Source organism: Moschus berezovskii, chromosome 15, assembly GCF_049115385.1.
Source record: "Moschus berezovskii isolate FMDL1 chromosome 15, NW_MosBer_1.0, whole genome shotgun sequence".
In the NCBI taxonomy this organism is placed as follows: domain Eukaryota; kingdom Metazoa; phylum Chordata; class Mammalia; order Artiodactyla; family Moschidae; genus Moschus; species Moschus berezovskii.
Genome location: NC_142474.1, coordinates 45,353,531 through 45,370,009, shown reverse-complemented (window position 1 = coordinate 45,370,009; position 16,479 = coordinate 45,353,531). Strand labels below are relative to the sequence as shown.

The window sequence follows — 16,479 nt, the reverse complement described above, 5'->3', positions numbered from 1 at the left end:
ACCATTCAACCTGGGTCATAGGGCAGTTTCCTTGACTTCTTTTTTTTCTTTTTTCCCATCCTGGTTTGACATCTTCACCCAAACACCAGCCTGTTGGAGGCAATAATGACAGATGACAAAAGGACAAAACCTGATGGAATCAATGTCTTTTTCAATGTCTTGTTGGGAACAGTGAGTTACCAAGAGAGGTGGCCACTTTCTCCTCGTCCTTCTCTCTACTCCTTCGGGGTGATTGGAGGGAGGTCCTCTCTTGTGCCTTTGAGCTGCACCTGCTGGGCTTTGAGGTTGTCTGTGTCTCTCACAACTGGTGGTGGTTATCATCACCAGCGACTGAATGATGCCAGTTGTTAGCCAAGTTAACCATCTCAGTGCCATGATCTCCCTCTATACTGGACGCTTCTGCCTCAGAGACTTCAGTGGGTCCCCGCCCGATGGAAAGCCACTCAGAGATGCTCGAGCCCAAATCAGTCATGTCCTGAGTGTAGGCAAAGAAAGAACTTCCTGCTGGAATGAAACAGAGGTATTCATTTGATTTCAACACCATGCCATCTGGGCAAATAGGGTGCCATGGAAGGAACACAAAATTAATTAAGAGCCAGGACTGGGTTCTAGGAGCAATCTCAGGGAAACTGTGCATGTTCTCTGTAGCCCCGTTCCCTATATAAATCAATGAGCCAAGATTATACCACTTTTCCCCCCAAAATGAGAAGCGATTTTAGATGCGATTACTTTATGGACCAGGGCTTAAATAAATTCAGTCCTGTTGTGTATTTCCTTTGGGTCCTAACTGATGAAGGAGGTTTTCTGTGCGGCCCTGTGTGTTCTCCACTGCTTCTGACCCTGATAAGCTCCCTTCACATACGGCAGGCCCGTGGCCCAGGACATGGGCAGCTAACAGCATCCAGCCAGGATCTTCACTGTTGCCACTGCATGCGTTTTTATTCTCTCTCTACACATGGTATTGAGTCTCCACTTCCAGATGTGATGCAAAATTTTCTTTGAAAATAAGTTCTTTTGAGGAAATGAAAGAGTAGGTTGGCTGATTGGAAAATATTGAGTCCCTAGACACCCAGGTGCTTACATAAGAGCTTGAAGGCACTGTACAAGGCACAGAGACATGCAGACAGCTTCCAGGCGGCCCACAAGTCGCTCATGTTTGGACACCCCCACCAAGCTCTGCATTGCCTTCCAGATCCAAACTTCCACAAATAACAAAGTTGGGCTTCCTGCTCACTCCACCCTCAGACAGAAAATGAGCTGATGCTCTGTCCTCCAAACCAGGCCCACCCCAGTCTGCCAGCCGACCTCCCTCCACTGGCACTGACCAGAGACTCAAGCAGCACAGAGGGGCGTGCCCACAGACGCCTCAGACTCCAAACCAGCCCAGCCCTGGTTCCCACCAACCAGCCACGAGGGCAAATATCGTGCAGTGATCAGGCATGTGTGCATGTGTGTGAGTGTCTAATCTTCCTTTTTTTGTCTTCTTTTTCACAGTTCATTTATGATGAACAAGTTTCCTGGTAAGTACCCCTCTTCCCCTTCCAAGTTCCCCTTGCTGTGTTGCAGAGATAGTATCTTAAAAACCAGAATCAGGGTTTAGGAAAGAAAGGGAAATGTCAGGGCAGCTTGGAACGGCTAGTACTTCTTAGGAACCGTATGTCCATTTCAACAAACAAACCAGCTTTAATGGAGCAGAGGCCGTTTCCCTTGGGCTGGGCTAGTGCACTTCCTTTGGAGACAGATCTTTCATCCAGATTAGACGATGTGATTTAACTGTGCTTTTCTGTAGTCAGCCATGGGCAAGGCCACGGACAAGATTTGATGAACCTTTTAAAGTTATTCAGACCACATTGCCATATTCCGAATACCATATATATCACAGAAGCCAGAGGTGGAGGCACTTCCATGACCTTTAACCTATTAAAGTTCTGCCTAACATTCAAGATAAACTTGGAGCTCTGAAAAATCAGTGATTTCCTGATAGATTAAAAATATTGCCCAAATTAAATATGTGGGAACATTTGCATTTGGGTCAGTGTCCAAATTGCCTTTTTTGAGATGAGTTCTGAGCATGTCAGCTGTGTTTGTAATGGAAACAGAAATTGGGTGTGTTGCACATTCTTGTTCCCTTTTTCAAATATTTGATCTGTGGAAGTAGAGTGATGTGAAAATACAGCTACTTTTTCTGAGATAACTTCTCAGAAACAGGCAGTTGTGATGCTGCAGGTAGGCAACTTGCATGGTATTATTTAAAGCTAAGAATGAGGTAGCAAAAAAGTACAGATAATAGGTTCCTACTCCATAGCACAGGAAGCTAATATATTCAGTATCATGTAGTAAACCGCATGGAAAAGAATATGCTGCTGCTGCTGCTGCTAAGTCACTTCAGTCGTGTCTGACTCTGTGCGACCCCATAGACGGCAGCCCACCAGGCTCCCCGTCCCTGGGATTCTCCAGGCAAGAACACTGGAGTGGGTTGCCATTTCCTTCTCCAATGCGTGAAAGTGAAAAGTGAAAGTGAAGTCACTCAGTCGTGTCCGACTCTTCAAATAATCATAATAGGTTATATCATTTTTAAGTAAAAATGAAGAAGTACAGAGCCCAACTGTCTTCATTTTCAGCAAAATGAGTGCTAGCCCTTTGCAGGAGTGACACCTCTGCCTCCTAGGTCATCACTGTGATTTCAGAATTCAAGGTGTCGGGGGACATATCACATTGACCATAAATGTTACATGCTATTCAGGGTATTAAGGTATTCTGTCGCTGTCTCTCCTCTGCCCAAGAGGGCAAGGGGGAGACAGCTGGGAGAGCTTGCTCTAAGACACATGCTCTGTATACTGACCCATAAGAGGCCAGGGAGAACCTCCTCGTGGGATCCACCTGGACCTGGTTACCATATGCAGTGGTGATATTGTCCCCTCATGTCCTTGGAGATTCAGTGCAGCACAAGAAAACTTAGAAGCTTTGCCACTTGAACTCATGGCACGATTAACACAACCAGCACGCTCTCTCAGCAAACAGCAGGTGCCTAAGTATTGCTCAGTGTTGCTGCTTTTTGCTAACCATGCTGCCATAAGGACAACAAGTTATGATCACAGTTGACCTCAGAAATCTTTCTGCTGCATTTGTGCAGAAAACCTGAAGCAAGGAGATTCACAGGTGGTTTCCCATCTGTTGGTCTTAGAAGGAGCCCCCTCTCATCTCCCTGGCCTTGCTCGTGAAAACCACATAGGAGGAAGTGAAACCAGGTTCATGGCAAGTCTGTGTCAGTCCTTAGCCTCTTTCAGGAGACTTTAGGTGGTTCGGGCCCCCGACTCCTCTCAGTAGCATCACCAGCAGTGTTTATAACAGCCTCATACAGTATCTGCAGAATCGTTCTTGACCCATGGGTGGTGGCCCATGGCGAGGCCTGACTCAGCATAACTCACACACCCATCTCCTCGTCGGATGACTGTCTGCTTCTTTCCAACACTGCATTTTTATAAAGCAGCACTGCAGCAGGAACCTGTGTGCATCCTTTTCATGTCTGACCACATATTTCTCCCGGATCAGTTTCTAGACGTGGAACTTAAAAAAGCACAGGAAAGCCATAACCTAAAATTTCTCCATAGACCATCCCTCATGAACCTTTTCTTGAAGCAAAAATGATGCTCTCAATTAACTAATTAAATTCTACACCTGAAGGGGAACTTAGAAATCAGGTTCCTTGTTTTCTAACTGGAAGTTACTAAAATAAAGAAACTAGAGGAAGTATTCAAAGCATCAGAAGTTCAAGGTACATTCCAGAGGTTTCATTATTTTTCCCTTGACCATTCTCCCACTTATTCATCCTTATCCTTTCTGACAGCACCTTCCCTGACCCAGGTGTGTCTGTCTGTCGGTCTTCTCCCTCCCTCCCCTCTGTCCTTCTCTGTCTCCATCTCCCGCTGTACCTAATGTATCTAACAGGCCTTACTCCAATGTAGCTAACAGACCCTTGGTTGCTCCTATCAATTCCTCCAGGTTGCCGTTTGAATCTGAATTGTTTTAGTGAATGATTAAGCTGTGGTCAGATTTAATACATGGAGTCCTATATTCAGCAATATGACAGAAGTCTTGCTGTGTTCAAAGCACTCTTTGGGTGAGCCAATAACAGAGAAGAGGAAGCGTTCTCCTTTTAAGTGGAGGAAGGAAGAAATCCTCAAACGCTGGGTGCTGCCTAGGACGTGTGTATAGATCAGGAACTGTGTGTGTGCTGTTTCATGTCTACCTCATCCTTACCGTGCTTGGCAGGTTTAGCTGTTGTTCACATCACACGAGCGTCTAAGGGAGGCTGGGGTGTGGCGCACGTGTCTTGGTGACTCCGTTAACTGACCATTCTTGGTTTGTCCACAGGTGGGAGTCTTTGGTCCTAGTGCTGATGTATCTCATCTACATTGTCATCATGAAGTAAGTAAGATCCCTTCTCAGTTTCTCTCCCCAAACTCTCCCCTGCACTCAGCGTTATGTGATGATGTGGACAGAGGGGCATTGCCCTTGCCCCTCTTCAGGGCCTGGAAGCCTTGTTTTTGGCTGTTTCTTTGTTCGCTTTCATAATAAGAAAGGTGGCAAAACCTACCATATAGGCTTCTCCTTAGGACCGTTCCAGTGTCCCCATACCTGGGAGCTGGCTTCCCACAGAGCAGGTGATTCAAGAGAGGGCAGGAAGGGCTCAGCAACACCTTCTATGATCCAGCCTCACAAGTTACACACCGTCCCTTCTGCCATGTTCTGTTTGTTAGAAAAGAGTCAGTCTGGTCTTCACTCCTTGCCTTTCCAAGAGAGGAGAGTCAATTACCTGTGGACATGTCTTAGCCCGCCAGATCATGCATTCTTTTTCCCCATGGAGTCTGGGCAGATTACCACCTGTATCAGGAGTTACGTTGCTGATGCTTCCCACGCTCTAATGTAAGATGTAAGCACTGTGGTCAGAAACCTGCTGGGTCATCTTTTTTGACAAGGACCATTGAGATGAGTAGCTTGTAAACAGTGCAGAGATACTCTGTGCTGCAGCCACTTGCCCCCACGGAAGCAATTTCATTTGCTTCAAATTAGCCCATCCTCTCCCCCAGCCCATGTGACTGCAGGAGTGACCGCCTCCTCTAGGGGGAGGACAGGAGACCACTGCCAGTTCAGTTCAGTCGCTCAGTCATATCAGACTCTGTGACCCCATGGACTGCAGCACGCCAGGCTTCCCTGTCCATCACCGGCTCCCGGACTTTGCTCAAATTCTTGTCCATCGAGTTAGTGATGCCATCCAACCATCTCGTCCTCTGTCGTCCCCTTCTCCTCCTGCCTTCATTCTTTCCCAGCATCAGGGTCTTTTCAGATAAGTCAGTTCTTCGAATCAGGTGGCCAGAGTATTGGAGTTTCAGCTTTAGCATCAGTCCTTCCAATGAACACCCAGGATTGATCTCCTTTAGAATGGACTGGTTGGATCTCCTTGCTGTCCAAGGGACTCACAAGAGTCTTCTCCAACACCACAGTTCAAGAGCATCAACTCTTTGGTGCTCAGCTTTTATAGTCCAACTCTCACATCATACATGACTACTGGGAAAAACATAACTTTCACTAGATGGACTTTTGTCGGCAAAAGTTCCTTTTGTCTGACTACTGCCAGAAATCGCTGATGTGGATGCATCCGGTAGCAGTCTGCCACTGACACGTCAAGTTTTCTTTGCTGTTGAGGCCTAACAAAAATTAATTCTGGTGGCTGAGAACCCTGTCAGGAGAAATCAGTGTGACCATTGGCCAATGTCACAGGAATAGTGAAGGCAGGAGCTGGCTTGACCAATGACCGGGGTAGGCTGTGAGCCATCTGCCCCCATTCCACCTAATATGATGCCAGTTTTCACCTCAGGAACTGTCCATGTTCACCATGGACCCAGCATCTGGATCTTGTGACTGAACGAGACTATTTCGAGACTAGAACCTCACCCAAAGTTATCCTGATGTGGAATTGCCATGATGGTAACTGACATCACAGTTAAGATGACAAAACCAGGTGCTTTTCCCACAAATCACACACCCCAGTACATCAGCTCACATTAAAAAAACCGAGTTGGCCCAAAAGCTTTCCATAGTTTCTAGACTCCAAGGAAATGCCTTTAAAGACAGGAGCAGCCAACGTATTTCTCTTTCTCTCAAAGAGCAAAACTCAGGGAATCCATGCCACCATCAGGAAGCCTCAACAATACATGTCTTCTTTCAGCATTTTTTATTTCACATTTGATGCTTTGAGACCCCAGTGAGTCAAGAGCTCTCATCTCCCCTTTTGAAAAGGTGGATTTATCAATTATTCCAGAAGGACTGACTGAGTGTCTGCTATAAGCCCAATATGGATCTTGGGTTTTAAAATCTGAATTTAGATGAAAGCACGTCCCATACTGAATTCACTAAGGGCTGTACAGAATAAGGAGGGCTTCAGAAAGTTCTTTTTATCTAAAAAGAAGGATGATTGAAGAATTTTGCTAGCATGCACTCCTCTACTGAGCCATCGTAACGTCTGTGAGTTGCAGGCAGGGCATGTGGACATGAAGAGAACACACTGAACAATTTCCCTACCCCAAGCCAAGTCCAATGTGAAAGCTAATGAGGTGTGTTTCTGCTGATGCGTCAGCATTACCAACTTCCCAGCTGTTCAGACCAGCAGGATACAAATAAAGTGGGGAAAGGCAGCTACTGCGCTCATGAAATTTTCTGCATAAATTCTGGTCCCAAGTTCTAAATTGAAATCTCTGCTCTTTTGCCATCCCCCTCAGTAATCAGAGGCTTTAATCATTGGGTTTTATAAAATCTGATTTATAAAATTGCATGCTTCACAATAAAGTAGCTTCAGGGTGCAAGCACAAAATTTAAAACATTCAATTAAAAATATAAAACAGCAGCAGCCGTTGAAAACAGCCTGTATTAGAATTGTCAGCTGCCTCCTGGATAGATGGCTTTAAAATTACTTTTAAACATTCTGTCTGAAGGTCAAAAAGCAATTCTGGTTTGGCCCAACAGGTAGAAACCTTAAGGGAGCCTGAAGCATACCTGACCTTGGCGAGGATTGATTTCTGTCCTTCTGGGTCATTTCGCTGGGATTTGATCCCCAGATGAGGCAGTGTGGGCTTGTCGTTAAGATCAAGTGCCTCCCTTGCAGCCCTGGCTGCAGAACTGAGCCAGGTGGTTCTGGCATTTTGAATCTCAGTTTTTGCTTCTAGGAACAGAAAGAATGATGCTGCCTACCTGAAAGGCTGTTTGTAAGAATGGGATGTGATAGAATAGTTAACTTAATTAGCTGATATCCAGTTCCACGAAAGTGCTCATAACGATGCAATACATAGTATTAGTATCCTGTTATCCAAATCCAAATAAGTACACAACACACAGTTGTGAACTGTTAAAGCAAACCCCCTGGAGAGTCAGTATTTCTGGGGGGAAATGTGAATTCTAAGTCAAGATGACAGAAACAGTGCCTCTCCCTGGAGCTCCTCCAGGAGGTGGGACAGAGGGTGAAGAGACCTTGCCATGAAGGATGTTGACCTGCATAGCAGTCAACAGAATAGCATGATGCATCCCATGTGCTCCCCACAAGTACCCCCACTATTGACTCGCACCCACACTGCCAGCTGTGTCACTCCCTCCACATGATCTGAAACCCCAGTGGTTGCCTGCGAAGTCCCTGCAGTTAGGGACTCTTCGTGACCCAATGCACTATAGCCTGCCAGGCTCCTCTGTCCATGGGTTCTCCAGGCAGGAATATTAGAGCGGATTGCCAGGCCCTCCTCCAGGGGACCTTCCCAACCCAGGGATTGAACTTGTGTCTCTTATGTCTTCTGCATTGGTAGGCAGGTTCTTTACCACCAGCACCACCTGGGAAGCCCTGTAAAGTCCCAGACATCATACCAATTCATCTACCCAAACGTCAGTACTTGCCTCTAAAAGGACTCATTTCTAACCCAGCCACACTATCACAATCATACCTAAAATGAATGCTAATTATTTAATATGATTCAGTATCCAATGTCCAAATTCTCAACGGTCTCATAAATATCCTTTTTTACAGTTCCCTCGGTCTCATAAATGTTATGAATAGTTTAAAAAGCAGAATCCAAATAAATTCCATTCATCACTGTTGGTCTCTCCATATTCTAGATCTCTTTGAGTTTATAAATTTCCCCTCTTTTTTTTTCCTTGCAATTTATTCTTGAATGAAATCTGATTGCTGGCTCTGCAGAGTTTCCCACAGTTTGGACTTTGTTGATTACATCTGTGGGGTAGTGTGACCTGTTCCTCCAGCCCCTGTGTCCTCTCCGGGTCAGTCGTTGATCCCATTCAGGTTAGACTGTGTCCAGAGTGGTGGAGAGTTGCACCAACAGACGCTTGGATCTCTCTGCTATCTTGGCAGCTGCTGATCCTCAATATCTGGCTCCATCATTTCATCACGTTGCAGAATAGTCATGTTCTCATTCTATTCCTTGCAAGCCCTGAGATTATAAACCCTGAGAGTGGGCCTGCCCACTGCCCTTCCCATGGCTGCCACTGTCCCTCTAGACTAGCTTTCCCTTCTCCCTCAGGCCTGTAGGAAGCACCACAGGCTCCCAGGGTGAACAGGAAGGGGCCCAGCCATAGAGGATCCCCCACCTGTATCTCCATGGCAGGCCAGCCACCCAGAGCTGCACTGAGAACAGACACAGGGAGCAGTGGGAAGGGACCCCCAGGGGGCCTCATGTCTGTAGCAGGAAGAGGGATGGAGAGGAGGAGGGGGAACACAGCTTGAGTGGCATGTGAGGTGGAGTTAGAGTCTAATGCTTGGCTGCCATTCTGCGGGAGCCTAGAGACCAAGCTGGTAGGACCCCTCAGTGGGTTGTCCCATGGTCAGTGAGCCATCAAGACCTTTAAGTCTCTTAGTGGAACAAGCAGTGGGGGCCACAGTGCCCTGGAGACTCTGCCCAGTGGCTGTCTTTGCCCCTGAGTTTCCTAGGATTCCTCCATGGGAGTCTTCTAATACCAATGATAAAGGGACCAGGACAGTACCTGCCAGAACAGCCCAGGAACTTGACTAAGCTGCCTTCCTTCCCACAAACATGGGAGAAACTCTGCACAGTGTTTTGATTATTTCCCTCAGTTGCTCTGAAGAAGCATAACCCAGAATTTTGTCATAAAGCCAAGAGCCTGGAATTATGGCACAGCAGTGACAGACTTTCCCAGGATCCTAGCTTGTGACCTCAGGAAACCAAAGGCAGGCAGAGACCTCCACAGCCAGCCCACCTGTGCACGTGGACTGTGATGCTAGCGGTGCAGACGGACTTGACACCTTGACCTTCCTCCACCCAGCATGGTCCTGACAGCAAAGGCCCTGGGGACATGGCCCAGAACAGGGAGTCTTTGCTCATCCCTCTGAGTCTCATCACAGCCCTTGCACGCATAGACCATGAGTTGTTGTTCAGTAGCTCAGTCGTGTCTGACCCTGTGACCCCATAGACTGCAGGACGCCAGGCTTTCCTGTCCATCACCATCTCCCAGAGTTTGCTCAAACTCACATCCATTGAGTCAGTGATGCCATCCAACCATCTCATCCTCTGTCATTCCCTTCTCTTCCCACCTTCAGTCTTTTCCAGCATCAGGGTCTTTTCCAATGAATCGGATCTTCACATCAGGTGGTCAAAGTATTGGAGCTTCAGCTTCAGTCCTTCCAATGAATATTCAGGACTGATTTGCTTTTGGATGGACTGGTTGGATCTCCTTGCTGTCCAAGGGACTCTAAAGAGTCTTCTCGAACACCACAGTTCAAAAGCATCAATTCTTCAGTGCTCAGATTTCTTTATGGACCAACTCTTACATCCATACATAGATCATGAGTAAGGGAACTCGATCCCGGAGCTCCCGCACTGACAAGAAATACTGCAGAGAAAGAAGTGTGTCCCTATTTATCTGTCTGATGTTGGTTTTATTTTCACTTATCATATATCCTCAAGTTGGGGAAATGGGCTGAATATTCTGGGGGAAACAGGATGATACAATGATAACCATATTAACCTGAGGCACCGGGTCCCTCACCCGTGTCCAGGCTGAGGGAGCTTTGGGGAGCCAGGAGCCCAGGAGGGAGGAGCGGCAGTGCTGATGGGCTCTTTCTGCTCCCGGCCATGTCCAGATACAACGCCTGCATACACCAGTGCTTCGAGAGGAGGACCAAGGGGGCCGGAAACATGGTCAACGGCTTGGCCAGCAACGCCGAAATGGACGACAGCGGCAACTGTGACGCAACCGTGGTGCTACTCAAGAGAGGTAACCCTGGGGCCGTGCCCCACTGCGGGGCTGCAGCGGGTGCCACCGGCCCCCACAGGGCATGCCTGCCCCGGGCAGCACTGCCCACTCCCTCCCATTGGCTGCAGCCAGTAACAGGCTGATCCTGATGATGGGCAGCCTCTGGAAGCCGGTGCAAGTTCTTGGACCAAATGTGCCGAGGTTGATAGCAGAGACACCAGACGGTGAAGGAGACCCCAGGGGTGTCAAGGTGCTGACTGACTCTCCCTCTGGCTCTGTGACCTTGGAGCAAGTTACTTAACCTCTCTGAGCCTCAACTTTCTCTTCTGTAAAATGAGGATAATTTTTGTAACAAGTTAAGGAGATATGGTGACGGACAGGGAGGCCTGGCGTGCTGTGATTCATGGGGTCGCGGAGAGTCGGACACGACTGAGCGACTGAACTGAACTGAACTGAAGGAGATAAAGTATATAAAACACTCCATTAATGGTAGTTGTTATTAGTGTATATTTATATCCGAATTCACTTTCAGGCTATATTACCTCAGTTTCCCAGCTGCAGAATGACATAGAAAGGAAGGTGAAAGTGTCAGTCACTCAGTCACGTCTGACTCTTTGCCACCCTATGGACTGTAGCCCGCCAGGCTCCTCTGTCCATGGAATTCTCTGGGCAAAGATACTGGAGTGGGTTGCCATGCCCTCCTCCAGGGGATCTTCTTGACCCAGAGATCGAACCTGGGTCTCCTGCATTGCAGGCAGATTCTTTGCCATCTGAGCCACCAGGGAAGCCCTGAAAGTATGAAAGTGTTAGTCACTCAATCATTCCCCCAAATTCTGATATCCAGTAGATGCTTAGTAAGCAGTTGCTATTCAAAGAGAAATAATACAGTGATCTCTAATAATATTCTTTCTTAGAGGAACATGGAAAATTATCATTTACTTTTGCCTAGAATGTGTTTCATTTTTCATTTAACTTTTTTTTTAACTTTCCCATTGAAATTATGGGTTTATTTCTTCTCAGTCCCATTTCCTACCTTTTCAGGGAAGGAAAAAAGAAAAAGAAAAATCTGTAGGTTATTTCCAAGTACATATCTCAGTTTGAAATCTGGGTAATTATTAGAATTTGAAAATCAATCATTTGTTGTAGTTTTCTAACTAATTTTACTATACTAATTTCTCACTAATTATTCCCATGTTTAATGAAAGACTTTTGAGTATTCAGTGCTATCCCACATAAGGATTTCATTTCGTTTCTTCTCTGCAGAGTAGTTTATAACAATAAAAAGAATACTCTTAAAGAACCAAAGAGGGCTACCTACTGTTAGTCAGTGTTTCCAGAGATCATTTCATGGTTTAGTGGCCTGGAGAACAGGAGTGAGGCTGTGACCCATGAGCTGCGTCCTCACATTGCAATATCCACGCAGAAGAGCTTGGGCCATGGAGGAAGTATTCTTCAGGCCTGCTAGCAGATCATTTCACATGATTTGCCCTAAGTACCCCCTGGACTTGAGCCTCTATACGCTGGCCAGCTCCCCTCACCAGCACGCCCTGGCCCCATCAGCCCTGCATCCCCTTCCATGTCCTCTGCTTGGACTAGCATCAATCTTGCAGCTTTTAACAGCCCACTATGAACACTCTTAACATTTGAAAAGGGCGTAAAGTGTTACTAAAGACAATTGGGGTCTTTCCTATGCCCCACATATTAGTGGCAGAAAAAGAATCCTTTGAGGAGAAAGGAAAATTCTCTTATGTTATCACTCATTCTTACTATGTCAGAGAAGGACTCAAACTGTTTCAAGTCATTCCAAAGGAAGTATTGATAAGCCCATGGAAAGCAGATTTTGACTCTTCTTCAAATTTTAATCACAACCCTTCCGGGACAGATGGGTGGGTGGGTGGATGGATGGATGAGTGGATGGGTGGGAGGGTCGGTGGGTTGGCGGATGGATGGATGGAAAGAAGAAAAAGAGGGAAGAAAGGAGAAAGGGAGGGAGCAAGAAAGATAAGGCAGGGAAGGAAGATGAATGAACATCTCTTTCCTACTCCTAGCCTCAACGCTATCTTTATTTTATGTTTTTAATTTTCCTAGCCAATTTCCACCGCAAAGCATCAGTGATCATGGTAGATGAGCTGCTGTCAGCCTACCCACATCAGCTTTCTTTCTCTGAGGCTGGTCTTCGAATCATGATCACCAGCCACTTCCCCCCCAAGACCCGACTCTCCATGGCCAGTCGCATGTTAATCAATGAGGTATCTGAGAAAACAAGTCCATCTGCCACAGCCGGGGTGGGGAACTGGGCAGGGAGGACATTCCCTAGTCTGCAGGTAAAAGCACCTGCCTTAGTGTTTTACACAATAATGTCCCTCAGCTGTTTCCCAACATTCTTGCTCAGCGATGCATCCTTGTCCTTGCTCTTCCCACCACATGTCCACAGATGTAGTCCAGCTCCCAGCTGTATAGAAAAACTTTTCTGTCCCTTCTGCCTACCTTCTCATTATTTTCCATCTGAATAAAGCCCCCAGATGTGAACTTGCAGGAAAGTAGTTGTTAAATCAAGGTTACCTTACTTTAGGGTACTGCAGAGTCTCTGACCCAAATTTTCCCGGGGATGCCTTTCTCTGGAATGGCAGCCTTGCTGATCCTAATCCCGACACATGTTATGGCTTTCTCACATATGAACCAGGGAATTGCTACCATCTGGAGAGGAGCATGAGCAACCCAGCGCACAGGCAGTCAAACCCTGGTAGAAAAGCAGTGCCCATCTGAGACATGGGGACTCTCCTCTAAAGGGATTTGTAAGTTCCAGTGGGTCACGAAAGAGTGATCCTTCTTCCCAGAAAGTTTATCAGAGTTGGTTGTGACTCTAAGGAGTCCCTTAGAACCTGTCTGCAGGGTCTTCTGGAAGCACCTCCTTGTCAGCAGCCTGGGAAAATCCCGACAGCCGGGGTCCTGGGTGAGAGGATCTGCAGCCCCTCTGGGTCGGGGGGAGGGTTCTGTGTTAGAACGTGCCTTTCCTTCTCCAGAGACAGAGACTGATAAACAGCAGGGCTTATGCCAACGGAGAATCCGAGGTGGCCATCAAGATCCCGATTAAGCACACGGTGGAGAACGGGATGGGGCCCAGCAGCGCCCCGGACAGAGGCGTGAGCGGGACAAGGAGGGACGAGGTCGTCGCAGAGGCCGGCGACGAGACGGAGAACGAGAATGAGGACAACGAGAATAACGAGAACGACGAGGAGGAGGAGGACGAGGAGGAGGAGGAAGGGCCATACACGCCCTTCGACCCCCCGGGTAAGAGCCCCTGCTGGGGCTGGGCGGGCTGGGGTCCAGAGCTGTTTTGAAGCCACTGACTTGATGCCCTTGACCGGGTGACCTTTCTGATACTAAATTCAAGGACTGTATGGCCGTAGAAATATTTACGTTGTGTTAACCTTTACAGTGGGTAAGATTCTTTGACAGCGGGTCCCAAGATGACCAAGACGGGCCTTCAGGCCTGGGTGAGATGCGGGCCTTTGGAAGGGGAAGGCTCCCTGTCAGTGGTTCCTCGGGACCCTGGGGTGCCAAAGACGAAAGTTCGTGACCCTGCCGGCCTGGCGGCTTGGTGCTGTGGGATGGGGCTTCCCACCTTAACCCACCCCATCGTGGTTGGTGGGGGCACTGTCCTGACGAGGCAGCCCCTGGGGGCCCAGGTCCCAGGACCTGCTGTCTCCAGGGTGGGCACCATAGGAGATGCAGACCAGGGCAGAGAGCTCCCGAACCACACCTCGGGGGCTGGCGCAGGGGTCTCCCGGTTTCCTGACGGGTCAGGGTGCGTGCAGAGGCCGGTAGGCTCTCAGGACCCCGGCCACAAGGGCAGCATCCTTGTCCTCCGACTGCTGCCTCCAGTGAAGACTCAGCTGAGCCAGCGGCCTTGGCCTCCAGCCCCACCATCAGTGGAACGGGTGGACCAAACCCAAAGAATTCTGCCTGTTTGCCAGACCTTCCAGAAGGTTCTGTTTCAAGAAAGTGTTTGCTGGTCCAGTTCATATTCACTGTCAAGTATGTGAAGCTTAATTAGCCTATGTGTCTTCTCTGTAACACTGGAACGTGGTGGGGGCCGTCAGCTCTGAAGAGGAAGTGCTGGATCCACTTGAAACACCGTTTAACAAGGAGGCATGGGTGCAGTGTCACAGTCAAGTGTTCCTTTCGGAAGCAGTGTCCTTCCGGGCCTCTCTTTGTGTCCAGCCAGTAACACTCAGGGGTCGACAGGGGCCCTGAAGGGCTCCTGAGATTTCAACCTGGTCAACTGCAAACCGAAAGTAACTAGAAAATACCACCCAGATTTCCAGACCCCAAATCACCCAAAGTTAAATCATTGCTTGTTAGTAAAAATGTATCCTGGTTCTTTATCCATTTTGCCACCTTTGGTGACATTTCTTGTCAACCTTCCTATCGACCAGGACAAAAACATGTTAAGGATGGAATGACCAGTCCCCCACTTTTCCCTCGTAAGGCTTCATGCTCATTTTCCCTTGCTTTGTAACAAATGAGCACAAGCCTTGCAGCTTAAACTCGTTGGCTAGCTCAGGCTCTGGGGGTCAGAGTCTGGCACAGCCTGGCTGGGGGTTCCGAGGCTCACGGGGCAGTGAGGAGGGGGCTGCGGTCCTCCCCAGAGGCCCCGGCACACTCAGGGTCCTGGCAGGGCGGTTCCCAGTGGTTCCTCGTGGCTGTCAGCTGGGGCCGCTCCCCGCCCTACAGCCCCCATCTTCTTCGTCCCATGGCGTCTCATTTCAAACCAACAGTGTGTGTTGTGTCTGGTTCTCCCCACTCCGCTCATGGCTCTAGCCTCCTCTTCTGCTTCCAAGGGCTCCAGTGATGACCTGCCTGTCTGGAGGTCAGCTCTGCTTCACAGCGTAGCACAGTCAGGGCTGGTGGTTCATCCTCCCCACAGGCTCTGAAAATCGGGGCACAGACCTTGGGGGCCGTGTCTGGAATTCCACCCCCTGCCCAGCCCTTGTTTGCAGAGCTCACCGCCAGCACCATAACCTCACCTCAGGAGCTCTCACTTGGCTGACGTCGTCCCGGATGAAGGAGTTTGTAAGTGGCTGGGTGCTGTGTTGGCCCCAGGGCCCAGGATCCCACACACACTCCTCCAGGAAGACATCAGAGACACAGGTGTGAGAGCACATCACTCAGCGGGACAGAAGGGCCCCCTCCAGGTCACGAGCTCCCTGTTTCTCACCTTGCCGCAGTACATCCAGGCCTAAGTGTGAGGTTTCGGGGTATCCTGAACTCCTGCTCCCCACCCTCACCCCAGGATTAGGGTGCACATGCGGAGTCTGTAGGGTCTCCCCACGCGTTAGGAGGCATGGCTGCAGGTGTGGGCTCAGGCACCCACGTCAGGCTCCTCCATCCTTTGGAAGCACAGGCCCAAGAGAACAGATGCTGTGTGTGGTCCTGCCACCCCTGGGGGTCTCGGCTTCACCCCAGTGCCCTGAGCTGCTGAGACAGTCAGTGGGGTACTGAGTCCTCCCTCACCAGCCCCTCCCATGTGGGCATCCTTGACCAAGGGTGGGCTCTGACTTGGGTGATCCAGGTGGGGCCCCAGGTGATGCCGATGCTGCTGGTCCGTGGGCCACTGCTGGGCGGCACGGGCTTGAGGCCTGGGGTCCCCCAGCCATCTTCAGGGTTCCTCTGCCATGCCTGGGAGCAAGGTCAGCACCTGGCTCTGCCTCTGAAGTGAGGATGGGCTTGCCTGAGTGTGGGCCCCTGTTTTGCTCCACCAGCTGCTGAGAAACACCATTCAAGGCCGGGACTGGGGGCTGAGTGTCCAGCCAGGGCCTCCCCTGGGCAGGGCTGCCTCCTCGCAGCAGTGAGGGAGCAGAGGCCCTCAGGCCAGCCGAGGGCACTCGAGGGTCCTCTCAGGCCAAGATACTTTGGCCACTGGGTAAAGATCTGTTTCCCTCCAACGGGAATCTTGCAGGGACCTGGATTTGCATGTTTCTGCCACTAAGGCTTAACTGGAGTGTGTATCATTAACAAGCAAGTAATTGTGTGGGAGTATACAAGTAGAGGAGTATAGGACATGCGTACATACATGTGTGTACATGAATATAGGTGTGTGCACATATATACCATGTGCACATGTATGATTGATGCATGCATGTAACATGCTTTCTATATACTGTATATATTTAATATGCTGCATCTGTGTGTGCATCCTTAGTCATG

General features: G+C 48.9%; 1 protein-coding gene across 1 annotated transcript in view; it reads left to right on the top strand.

The window, feature by feature from the left end:
* SLC24A3 (solute carrier family 24 member 3) overlaps nucleotides 1-16,479 on the top strand; it is a 435,205-nt gene that overhangs the window by 397,755 nt on the left and 20,971 nt on the right. The window contains exons 8-12 of the mRNA XM_055430518.2: nucleotides 1,495-1,520; nucleotides 4,375-4,428; nucleotides 10,157-10,290; nucleotides 12,358-12,518; nucleotides 13,293-13,560. Coding sequence (XP_055286493.2) covers nucleotides 1,495-1,520; nucleotides 4,375-4,428; nucleotides 10,157-10,290; nucleotides 12,358-12,518; nucleotides 13,293-13,560 — 643 coding nt within the window. The remainder of the gene's footprint in view (nucleotides 1-1,494; nucleotides 1,521-4,374; nucleotides 4,429-10,156; nucleotides 10,291-12,357; nucleotides 12,519-13,292; nucleotides 13,561-16,479) is intronic.